The sequence below is a fragment of the Thunnus thynnus genome, chromosome 4, assembly GCF_963924715.1.
Source record: "Thunnus thynnus chromosome 4, fThuThy2.1, whole genome shotgun sequence".
In the NCBI taxonomy this organism is placed as follows: Eukaryota; Metazoa; Chordata; class Actinopteri; order Scombriformes; family Scombridae; genus Thunnus; species Thunnus thynnus.
This window is the reverse complement of record NC_089520.1, coordinates 29,236,764-29,249,422: the sequence shown is the minus strand read 5'-3', so window position 1 is coordinate 29,249,422 and position 12,659 is coordinate 29,236,764. Positions and strand designations below refer to the sequence as shown.

The following is a 12,659-nucleotide window of genomic DNA, read 5'->3' as shown; positions in this document are numbered from 1 at the left end:
TCTTTATTGACTTGTTTTCACAGTTATCTCATTAAATATTGCAACATCTCTATTTATAAATGTGTTTTCTAACTCCACACTAAGTATTTTTTAATGTTTCTGTCTGGATTGCAATGAAATACAGAAGATTTGTGTTATATCATTTTGATTTTTGTGCACCGGGGGTGGAAGCAAAACCTTAGAAGATATTACAATCCAATACAGCTGCACAAACACTGACCTCAGTAATCACCAGTTAAATCAATGGCATTTAATATTGTGTCCACTTGATGAGAAGTTCATTTCTATTTCACTTCAGTTGAGGAAAATTGCAGATGTGCTGCACAATGGAGAAACCAGAATGATAAAAAAAAAAAAAAAAAAAAGCCACAGTGGCTGATATGAACATCAGATTAAAATTTATCTTGCCATGACCTTCTGTGTTTCTTCTCATTTCTAAGTCAATCTCCTCATCTCAATTTGCAGAGCAGCTGACCATTGTTTTCTTTCAAGCGTGCTAAATATAGACCGACTCATCTGTGACAAAAGTTTTCACACAGCAAGGAAATACGAAGACCTGCGGTTGGAAACTAACTCGCCACAGTCACCTCACTTTTCCACTAACAGAAGACGGAAAAGCATAAGCAGTTGCTGAGCTGACTCTTGTTTAATTTCTCTCTCTTTCATTCAGATAATCTCCCTGAACTTGCTATTTATATGCACCTGGTAGTCAGAATTATTAGTAATGTGCTGATAAATGAAAAACACAGGTGTTCTCATGTAGCTTTATTCAGTAGTAATATAAATGAGTTGAAAAATGAATCAGCAGACAGTGAGAAGCACCACTGGGCCGGTAAGTGAAGGGATTCATACTTGTCACACCAGAACCCACATGTTAAAGGTTGCTAAAACATCACTAAAATCTATTCAACTGAACAAAAAACATCAACACAAAGCAGAAAGAAAAAGGAGGCGATGAGCTCAATTACAAAAAGAATCCAAAAGAAATGAGAATAATGTGAAGTCGACAAACTGGTACAGGTTTCCTTTAACATTGAATGTCGTTTTATAATGTTTAAAAGCAGCTCTCTCCAGAGTTTTGATTACAGTATGTGATGGTTCTTGCATGTATCGACTGCACAGTTTTACCTGGCGTCATCGTTTTAAATACAGGCTGTAATCCTGTTTCTGCAGTTACAATAGTGATCCCTCTATAATGCATTGCAGCGGGTGTAAAAACACACAAAGATACAGTGACTCACAATCAATGTAGCCCATGTTTAGAGTTCACAACAGAAGAGTAGAGTTAAAATAGCGAAGGTGTTGTACCGTGCAATGATAAAAAAAGAAAAGAAAATCTACAAGTTATTTAGAGCACATGGAGGATTTCCACTGTGTGTGAAGACATTTAAAACAAAGACGTGGTGAAAAAAAAATAAATACAAAGGAGGTGAGGTTGGACAGTTGAGTTGATCACGATTTGAGCATCTGAATATACAACACATCTGAATGTAGTTATGGTTTCTGATAGGAATGTGACTTTGACAGTGTATTCAATATAATATTTAACAATATGCATCTGTTAATATATTTATTACATCCTCTTTTCTAATCACATAGTTCATTACAGATCCCTCCTGGCTTTGAGTTGCTTAGGAGCAGGAAGAGAGAGAAAGAGAGAAGGGAGAGGGCACATAAGTTACTATGGGGAGGGTGCAGGGGTGCAGGGGGGTGGGGGTGGGGCAGGGGAGGTGGGGAGGTGGGTTTAGCAGGAAACCTCCATGGTCTGGGGTCTGGCCTGGCTGTCCAGGGCCCCGGTGGCGCTGCCCTCCAGCAGGCTGTTGAGGTTGGTGCGGCTGCGACTGCTGTCCATGGAGGTGATGCTGGAAGAGGAGGTGGTGCGAGAGCGAGCCAGACGAGTCATTCCTGCTGACGGCACTGAAAAGAAAATGGAAATGTGATTGTGATGCATATTAATATTCCGCTCACACAGCACAGAGACTCAGTGCACTTACATAGCCGGATACCACGACAATAAAAAAAAAGTGCTTACCCATGCAAACAACTCTCAAATATGGAGACTAATCAAATAAAAGAGATGTTTAACAGAAAATTATGCACGTGTCCACTGTTGGGGGAAAAAAAATCAAAAAATCAAAGCAATACAACAGCAGAATAAAGCATTTGCAAGCCAACTCAACTGACAGGAAGCAACACCAGTGGGTCATGCAACAAAATAGGTCACTGAGGATAGAATCCATGCTAAAGGGGACAAACTAAACTCCTACAGGGAGATGAATGTGTCAAAGTATGCATGTGTGGAAATAATATATTTCACTGTGTTTAATACTGTCTGTATCCATCACCCTGAGCTGCTGTTGTAAATATCAAACAGTGCCCTCTACAGAATGTATGCATACATTGACATTCATCTACTGTAAGGAAGTTTTGAGGCCGTTTGGGTTCAAAGCCTTCTAAGTGGCAGCTGCTCAAGAACCCTGTACCTGATTCGTTGCTCAGATGACTGAGAAGAACGTAGGGAACTGTAAGTAATGATTAAAGAAGGAAAGAAAGAGGGAGAAATGTTGAAAAGGTAGCTCTTCTGTTGCTTTATCCCACCTCAGTGTAGTTCTCATTCAAACAGAGTCTCTGTTGCAGCTTCAATTGTTGAGGACAAATAGCTGTTTGCTAGCAATAACAGGTAAAAAAAAAATCATGGTATGTGTGCAAACTAGAATATTTTTTCCTGTACTCTTGAGCTGTTTCCCTTTTGCATTTCACACTGTGGCAACGTGTTAATGAGGGAAAAGCAGCTTTCAGAAACATGCTGAGGTGTTAAGATTTATTTTCCACACTTTCCCTGCATGAAAACACTCTTTTTAATCTGTTCTAATCCTGCAGTGGCATTTACTCAACAGGGGGACTCGATGGCCTTTAAGCAACACTGAGACACTGACATAATAGCTACACCCGAGGGTGCCTCCCACGGTCAAAGGGTTTTTGGAACAGGAGAGAGCAAAAAAGAGAATTAGCATCACAGAAATACACACACTGACAGGCGTCATCTGTATGGCCAGAGCAAGCAAACCTACGTTCATGAATTCATCCATCCATGGATCAGTGTCTGGTTGGTGCACAAGTCAGTACGGTCTGACACAAATGTGTTTGTTGTTTTTTTTTTTTTCTTTGCTGATGAATGACTGTAAAAACCTGGAGGCCTGTTTAAGTATGCATTGAGTCTCTCTGGGAGACGGCATCATTAAACAGTTCTGGATAGAAAAGAAAAGCACACCAGGCAAAAGAAAAAAGAAAAAAAAAAAAAAAAAAAGAGAGGTAATTCTTTTTAACGCCCACTCTGAACAGGAAGTGAATTGCTGTTCAGCACATCTCGAGTGCCAGTGTCATTTCAATCATGCTAGAAGCACTTCACACCTCACCTACTGAGGGTTGTGGGTACCACACACTGCAAAGAGCAGAGAAGAAATGCCGTTAGCGCCCACTGAGCTGCACAGGCTGCGTCTCCGTGACCAGGCTGACAAAAAAACGGTGTCTTTTCATGCACAGCTGGACACAGTCCAAACACCATCAGCAGGGGTGTTCAGCTACAGCTCAAAAGGAGACTGCAGTGAAAACAATTCTCATTTAAGCAACAGTTGTCATTGCGCTCACGTCAACAGGAAATTCAAAACACAGACAAACCTTGACCACAAACACGTCAGCCCAAGGGTGTTAGTCTGTAAACAGTTCTTGGACATTCAGTATAGACTAGTTTGAACTACTTCCATTATGTATTTTGATGTTTTCATGTACTGACCACATACATTGAAAGACATGTTTACTTACTGTAGCCCATGCCCTGAACAAAGTACTTGAAGGCCTCAGCAAGTTTCCCCGGCTGTCAACAGATAAAGCATAAAAGTTAAGAGTTAGAAGATCATTTAGAAAAGTATACTGCTAAATGACATGAATGTGTCTGAAGAAACAAAAACCCACCTGCACAACCTGGGGCAAGCCTCCACAATCAGCCATCTGAGAGGGCAGAAAATATGATCAGTTCAAGTATATATTTTACAGCTTCTTATTCTATTACTAAATGTTTTTACAGTAAAAAAAGAGATCATGTGTGACATGCATGATATAAAATGTGTCACAAAATCTTCACCTTTAGCAGTGTGGTCTTGGTTGGATTTAACCTGGAATTGCATTCCACCTGAAACACCAAAGAGAGGTTACAACTGAATGCAAAAAATAGAAATAACAGCAAACGCTGCTCTTTTGCAAATCCTTCACAAAGCTTCTTAGATTACTGAGAGTTACAGAGTGGTGTATAACTCACCACAGCCTCCACAGCAGGTGATGTGTCACCAACCACCAGCAACGCAGGGCATCTGGATGGGGAAAAAAGAATGAGGTGTAAATATTCTCAAATCACATCGTGCACTCAGAGACAAATGTTTATTTGTGTAATCTCAACACCTACGTTAGTGTGTTGACGGTGTCCTCATTCAGGCCTACGATTGGCCGCTCGATGTCCAGTTCCTGACGGCTGGTGAAGGGAGAAAAATTATGATGTGTTAGTGGAGCTGGACCACATACACAGCTGAGTGGATATCTGCTACGTAAGCTGATATGGATAAAAGATGACTTGGCAGTGGCTCATAAATAATAGATATTGCATCATACTATTGATAGGAGCCACAGAAGAGGGCCAAGTTGTCCTGGTTGATGTCTTGGGCGATGTGGAGACGGTAGGTCTGGATCAGCTCCTGGTTCTCTGTCAGCTCATCCTGGGGGAACAGAAAATCTGATTCAAATAGGAGAATCTTTCTTCTACTTGAAAGCTGGGATCTGTATTTGTGCTTAGCTTCAGCACTATCAGTTATTAAAAACTCAGTCTGTAATCTACATGTCACAGTCTAGCAGACTATGTATCTGAGAGGACAGAAATAGAATAATTAGTAATTATCTGTTATAGTGAGTGAGATGAGGTAAATGTATCCTGGGAAATCAAGAAAATCCTCCTGAGGTTCAGATACTGTTTCACACTGTCAATGAAAAAGGTTAACAATCCCTCTTTCACAGGCTGAGCACTGTAGACTCACAGTGCTGAAGTGGTGAGACATGACGATATCCACCAAGTTACTGGTCCATCCAGACAGCTGTGGGCAGGAGGACAAGACAAGACTATTTTTAATGGTCAAATAATAGTAAGAGAAAATAAAATGTAGCTTGTCAACAAGTGATGCAGTGTATATAGATAAAAGGTCATATGAAGCCCTCCCCCGCCCCCGACTCTATGACTGTGTGCATCTTGAACACACTCGGTGGCCACATAACCGCAACGTCCATGCATTCGACTCTCGGCCGAGGGACCTGTGTTGCTCATCATACCCCTCTCTCTCTCGCTCCATTTCCTGTCTCTACATTGTTTGTCAAATAAAGGCGAGAGCCTGAAAAAATAATCTTAAAAACATTGTGAGCCATCATGTTCTGTACTTGAACACTGAAAATGAAACAAATCCAAATGAGTGAGCACTAGAGGCTTTACTGCTCTTTTGACATGTTTGTAAAATCTTATTTTTTTATTTTTGATTAACTTTGGAGTGCACCTCACCAAGAAACAGCAGGTATAATCAAATTAACACAGGATTAGAGGCCCTGCCTGTGATTTTAATGCTATTACATCCAAATCTTCAAAGAACTTCTTGCCAGAAAATGAATCCTGTTTGTCTTTTTTGAAGTAAAAATATATCAAGTAAATCCAGAATAAAAAAGGTGACATTGTGTCAGCGTCCATGCTTCTAAAACTAGTGGACTTGTTTAATTTACTTCTTGAACAAACAAAATAGAATATGTAACAATATATGAATAATCTATAAATAGCATAGAAGGCATATAGTAGGCATAAAATAACATATAAAAGTGATCTTAAAATAGTATTGTAAGGGTAGAGAGCATAAAGGAAGCTGGCTGACTGAAATGCATTCATTAATAACAATCTAACAAAACACTGGAAAGTGAACTGAAATGGTTGGTGAATTATTAAAGCTTTAGCTCGGCGCTGCAGCGTGCTGAGGTCTTTCTAGGCTTATAGCACAGTAGTTATACTGACCTTTGAAGCTGCCCAGTCGATCCAGCCTTCGGCACATGGGTCGATATTGATGAGAACCAGCCCCTCCACCAGGGTGGGGTTGTTCAGCTGGGAAGGGAAGGGAAGGATTCATATCAGTGCCTTTTTGACAAATAAGGGTGTTGTCTAGTATTTTGTGGGTTGTGGTGTGCTTACAGTTTTCGTATGATGAGCTAGTCTTCACTCTTTTGTAAGCATGCAGTGTGGTTTATTCTCAACATTCATTAATCCAGTGAACTATGACTATGTGTATCTACATCTTGGCAGTGAAAATTTTTGACTGCAATGTTTTCCAACATGATGGAGACCAGAGCACATCTGTTCCCTTAAATCAAGACATGAAACAATGAAGATGGGCTTGTAAATTAAAGGGTGCGGCTTTGGAACTGCCTGAGGATAGAAAGAGGATGTCTGGGGAAATCTAAGATCCATACAGTACTGCAGAAGCTGCTTCCTACAAAATGCAAATGCAATGCAGCAACAGCTGCTATAAATCTATCAAGGGTAAACACATTTTGTTCCAAGCCAGTTAAAGCAAAACGCATTTCAGAATCAATTTTTGCTCATTAATTCTAAAGAGGAACAGACGCTCCGCAGAGAGCCCAGTGCTACAATTCCTAATCCCCACACCTTCCTTTCGTAACCCTGACCACCATCCTCTCTTTCATTATTCATCTTTCTCGCTCTTCTCTGTCACTTCTAGCTCTTTCTGCTCCACTGTACACAGATTGTGCTTATTTTAGCTGCACTGCTTTGAGTGTGGAAACAAGACGTAAGCCACTGAAAAGAGAGAATCACCAAGGTGATTCATCAGCTGGGGAATGGCAGCATATGCAGCAGACTGTAGAGAACCCTGATGCCCTGTGTGGGCTTGATGGGAGGCTTTAATGTTCAGTGTAACAAGCTGTGAGGCCTGAAAACCTTAAATTATTATAGGCGAGACAGGGAGGTGGACAAAAAAGACCGAGAGGGGGAATAAGAATAGAAAAGTGAAGAGGTATGACAGCGTAGATGATCTGGTCCCTGTGTGGACTCACTGCAAAGCGGGTAAGGATGTACGCTCCTGCTCCCACACCGATGCCGATCACGCTGTTGACCCTGCAAAGAGACCACCGGTTACTGTGGGCCTGGAGATGAATAGTCAATTTATGCACATCATCACTGATCAGCTATCAGGGGGGGGGCACTCACTTGAGCTGAGTCATCACAGAGGGCAGCATTTCAGCCAACTCGTCCATGGTCGGGTAGCGGTAGCTGGAGACAGATGAAACATGTGAGTCTGTGCCAGTACGTCAACCTGCTCGGGTTAATTCTTTATGTTTGAATTAATCGGAGAAATTGAGTTGATCATAAATTTAAATACTTAAAAAGTCCAGCGTCAGGATTTTGAATAGATTGGATAATGAATACTTTTCCATTAGCAAATGAACTACTAGCTCATTTTACATTCTAACTAAATTGATTGTAGCTCCTCCAACTGCACTGAAATGATTGTGATCCCATTTATCAGCCCATGTAGAGCCAGGCTGGCACCCACCCGCTGGGGAAGGGAGGTGCACCCTCCTGCTGGCCGGGCGCGTCCACGTGAACCACTGCAAAGTGCTGCGTGATCTCCTGCATGTCCTCATAGTTGAACAGGGTGTTGAAGCACGACTTGTCTGGAGAGATGCAAACAGACGACACACTCATTATGCGAGAGTTCAAAAGTTTCAACTATCAGGACCTCAGGGTGACTCCAAGGTGCTGAGACTAAAAATAAAGCATTTTCATTACACCCGTCACATTATGTATTGATGACTTTATTTTTGGCTGACTCACGGTTGAGGCCGATGTCGTGATAAGTGAGGATGACGGGTCTGTTGCCCTTGGGAACGCCTCTCATGGTCACATGGAGAACGCCATGGGGAGTCTCAATGTCATGCTCCTGCAGCCACGGGGAAGAGAGGAGCAAACAGATCAGAGCTGATCGATCAATGAATGGAAAGAGAAAAAGTATTAATTCTTGTGTTATTTTATCTTCTTCTCAACAAATCCCATTAAAAAAAAAACTAAACAGAAATGAAACTGTTCGTATGGTTAAAGCCTGATATAGCTGTTGCCCCAGAGAGCTCCAAAAACAAATTTAAAAAATAGCATTCATTATAAAAATAGCAGTTCATTTCTTTCAGCTGTGTTCCAAACAGTGCTCAGTGATGTCTGCCTGACATGGAGCTACACTCTAGACATTGAATGAAAGTTGTAAAGCGGCTTCAGAATAAATTACACTGGCTGTGTTTGTTGTAATAAACTAAGATCAGTGATGTTGATTTCGATGTAGTGAGGCCCCGGGGCCCACAGGGGGTCATTTGAGTGGGTCCCCAATACAATTTGTGTTATTTGATAAATTGTACTGTCGTGTTTGATGTTATATGGTTATAATTATGGTTATATTCATGTATGTTAACAATGTATCTGAAAATGAAACAAATAAAATACCAAATAGCAGAGAGACAGCAGCTGACAGAACGAGGAGGTGATATTATACAGAGAAATATTCGCTTTTTCTGGGTGAATAAATGTTAATATGACTTATAAAAAGGGAAGCTAAAGGACAATGAGAATGCTGAGCTTTCAAGTTTCATCAGGAGTCATTAATAACACCATCAAGCACACACACACACACACACACACACACACACACACACACGAGTGCAACCATTTACTGCATATGGCTGTTAGAAACTGAGTACAGTTAGATGATAATTGGCCTGTTCAACCACTGTCTGTAATCAATACAACACACATTATTAGACTGTAAACCATTAATCAAACCAATAACTAATAGCAGTCAATGTCAGACAACCTTATTATACTCTAGCAGTTACCTGCTGTTTCTGTAGTGGTGACAAAATGTTAAAAAATAGCAGTTTGAATTAAACTGAAGCTCCCTGCACTCTCCGGGGAAATATTACATCTAATTCCCTTTAAGAAATATGACATATTAACAATTCCTACATAACTGTAGAAACACAAGATAAAAGGTGTCATGTCAACAGTCTTCTTGTCAATTCGGCATCAATATAATCTATAAGGATAGACTTTATTTCCATACAAACTTTACATTTTGGATTTTTTCTACCAGCCTCCGTTGTTTAGCTGTGCTATTTTAGTGGCAAAGACTGTGGGAATGAGAGGCGAACCATTTAAAAAATGAAGATTTCTCACTAAAATACGTGCTGGCTGGTGGATCAGATACATGCTGACTTAAACACAGACTCATAACACTGTTAATTCACAATCTATCGTGTGTGTGACAGAGTTTTTTTTCAGCTGTTACCTTAGTAACTACCCGGTTTGCTGCTTCCCGTTTGGTGCTGGAGAGATATATGCGCAAACGATAAGAAAATTGTTTTATGACATTGTTTCCTTTGTTTATTTCTATGATTTCAACACGGATTTGTTGTTCACAATGTAGCATTACTGGACGTAGTGGATAGTGAGTAATGCATCAGAGACGCAGGGTGAGTACCGATCAACATCACTAGAATATGTCATCAAATGCAACAATATGGTTCTTTTGTGTTTTCAAAGTCCTTGAGCAACAATGAATTCTATGGCATGGAGGCTTAAGCTGTATCAGGCTTTGCCTATGCAGACAATACTTAGTAGGATGAATTCATAGTTGGTTTTTGTTTTTCTCAGGGGATTTGTTGATAATTAAACTCCAGCCTTCTGCTTTAAGCTGTGGAATACTAATAACAGTGCGTGGGCCTTTTCTTTTTACATGAACATTATCTCAGCCATACACCACACAAGACGTTATACACGTGATTCCCACAACAGACTTGTAACTATTTCAGCTAAAATTAGCAATTTAAGCAATACTGTATTAATAAAGTAGGAATATGTAAAACAGGTAGAGTGAAAATAATTCAGTCTAAATAAAGCCTTTAACAACGCTTGAACACTGAAGGGATGATTTTATCCACAGAATCAGATACAGGACACACACATTCCCTCAATTAAACACCCAGTGACCAGCACGACATTTGGGGTTCCTATCTTGGTTAGAGCATGCAAAGCATGCACCTCTTGTCTCCATCACACATCCCCTATGCCCCCGGTCAAACAAAGCACTGAATGGGCTGTCTGGGAAAGAGGTTTTTCATGCGGGGAAAATAGTCTTTTTATCCACGGGTCTGAAACTCGCAGCGCTTTCACAAGTATGACTCTGCAAAAATGCCAGTCATTTGCTTTGCAGAATGTCGTTGCAGAAAGCCCCATTAAAATTCAAAGAGCTCACACCGGACTCATTCTCTCCGTTACCGTTTTTTTTGAATATCTTTCTTTATCCAGCACAAGGAAGCCCCGTGTTAGTGTTTCACAGTGCTTCTACAAAACAACACATTAAACAGCTTAATGTTCATTTCAGCCGACAATTAATTTGGCTGGAAAACACTGGAATAACAATAATAATAAGTTAAATGGGGCAGATAATTTAAAAGATGACAACAGACAGACAAACAGAGGCTCTAATTAGTGTTTATGAGCTTCAGAAATGTGTAGGAAGTGACATAATGTGAGGTGAGACAACACACACAAGTGACAAAGCAAATTTCCAGACCACCCGTCAGATTTACAGCTTCATTTTGCATTACACAATCAAACATACACACTTCCCAAGGTCAGCAATATTTGGTGCTGCATACAAGGGTGTGTATGACGTAGCTACGTGTGTGTGTGTGTGTGTGTGTGTGTGTGTGTGTGTGTGTGTGTGTGCTGCACAGAGAGTGAACGGCGGGGCGGGGCACAGCGCTTGCCTGGTCTCAAGGCCCACTGGTCATCAATAATAAAGAGAGTGAGCCTGGGCGGACGAGAGACACAGGTTATGGCTGACAGACACAGACGGAGCATGACTCTGACTGTGCAAGCTGCCATTTTCCTTCCTGGATTCCCGCTGTAGGTGTTTGGCTGATGGAAGTGTGTCACAATCTCTTCAGAGGTGCTGAAGGTTAATTCTCAAGGACAAGGCTGCGGTAATTTGCATCTGCAATCTGTAATGGACACAGCAACACGAGCGGGAAGCTACACATCTGACAACAACGGAATGAGATGTATCTCCATTTGTGTGGGCGTTGGTACAGAGATAAGCCTGTCACACCAAAACATGAAAACTATGCAGAACAAAACAACACAAAGCAATCCTCACTGCCTGCTAAACACTGTGAGCTACGATCTACAGCTGCTGAATATAACCTTGCTTCCTAAGATGGAATAAACTCTAAAGAAACTCCTCTACTGACAGGAAGCTCTGCGCTCATTCAAGGCCTTTTCATAGATAATGAAATGATTCTGCAACCCCTGCCTGGTGGGGGGGCTCTGTCTATAACAGGTTGCTCTTATAGACAGAGAGGAAACTCTGCATGGCTGTGTTGCTGCAGAAATTTTTCGCTTTTAGACAAGGACAGAGTCAAGGACGCTCCGTGTAGACAGAGAGGCTTTGCTACATTAAACGAGGCAAACACACTTGTTCAAATGCCTGCCTTCTGTCATGTGCGTGGTACTATACATGGGCCAGCAAGAAACAGCCGTGTACGCCCCACCGGTGAAACGAAATGAAAACGGTGATGGGAACATGGGGTGGGGGGAATAGAAGATGAAGATAAGATAGATAGAACAAGAGATAGAGAGAGTTTGGGAGTGGATGGGAGGAAATAGAGCGTGAAAGCAAGCTGGGACACAGTGACAGAGACAGGAGGAAAGAGAGAGAAGACAGGGGGAGTCCTGTATGACTAACAGAAGGGTGTGCCTTAAAACAGAAGGGGCGCATCGCTTTAATTTATCATGTCTTTCAAGCCATGTCCTGGAACAAGCAAGGGTAGAGAATCTTGGAGAAAAGGGGTTGTGGAAAAAAAAGTGAAGGAGAGGGCCTTTTATCTAGCCATTAGCTCTTGGTTTGCTGATGGTTTATAAGCTGTATTGATCTGAGAACTCTGCCTCTCATCATTTCCTTTCACTAACACGCAAACACACCCACACCCGCGTATGGGTATATATGTACACACGGCTGCATCACAAGAAAACAGACATGGGGTGGGGCTGTTAGCCTGGACAGCTAGAGGGGGGGAAAGCAGGAGAGCACTGCAATGGCAGCACCCCTCTCATCCCCTCTGATACATTCATGGTGGCTAGTTGTTGGACAAAGAGTGTGTGTGGGTGTTTGGGAGGTTGTAGGTGAGACAGGAATACTGAGTAGGGGGTTTGTGCTTTGAGGAAAGGCGCCTCAAGAGGTTGCTCGGGGCAAACAGGGAGGTAAGGACTCGGGTTTTGGTCCCAGGACGAAGTAGGGTGAGGGAGGTGGGGTGAGGTGAAGAAAGGAGAGCAGTATGTCATACTGCCCCCCCACCCCACCCTCTCCAAAAGACAAAAAGAGCACAATGCTGGCACTTTGCACCATCCACAGCCATTAACTGTACATGCATACATGCATCCCTGCAGTTATGGGTATACAGAGCATGCACGAGCATGCACACTGGAACACACAAACACATACCAATGACCCTGCTCATGG

At 41.8% G+C, this 12,659-nt stretch overlaps 1 protein-coding gene across 7 annotated transcripts in view; it reads right to left on the bottom strand.

Annotated features, from left to right (window-relative positions):
• Nucleotides 1–750: 750 nt before the first annotated feature.
• ndrg3a (ndrg family member 3a) overlaps nt 751–12,659 on the bottom strand; it is a 34,593-nt gene continuing 22,684 nt past the window's right edge. For 6 of the 7 annotated variants that reach the window (XM_067588193.1, XM_067588197.1, XM_067588195.1 and 3 more), the window contains 14 exons: nt 7,928–8,033; nt 7,647–7,767; nt 7,301–7,363; nt 7,147–7,207; nt 6,092–6,178; nt 5,082–5,138; nt 4,663–4,766; nt 4,460–4,525; nt 4,316–4,367; nt 4,142–4,189; nt 3,973–4,008; nt 3,823–3,874; nt 2,484–2,522; nt 751–1,917 (listed from right to left, as the gene is read on the bottom strand). In XM_067588193.1, the coding sequence (XP_067444294.1) occupies nt 1,745–1,917; nt 2,484–2,522; nt 3,823–3,874; nt 3,973–4,008; nt 4,142–4,189; nt 4,316–4,367; nt 4,460–4,525; nt 4,663–4,766; nt 5,082–5,138; nt 6,092–6,178; nt 7,147–7,207; nt 7,301–7,363; nt 7,647–7,767; nt 7,928–8,033 (1,065 nt within the window). In that variant the 3' untranslated portion in view covers nt 751–1,744. The remainder of the gene's footprint in view (nt 1,918–2,483; nt 2,523–3,822; nt 3,875–3,972; nt 4,009–4,141; nt 4,190–4,315; nt 4,368–4,459; nt 4,526–4,662; nt 4,767–5,081; nt 5,139–6,091; nt 6,179–7,146; nt 7,208–7,300; nt 7,364–7,646; nt 7,768–7,927; nt 8,034–12,659) is intronic. The other variant, XM_067588199.1, reaches the window with a different exon arrangement.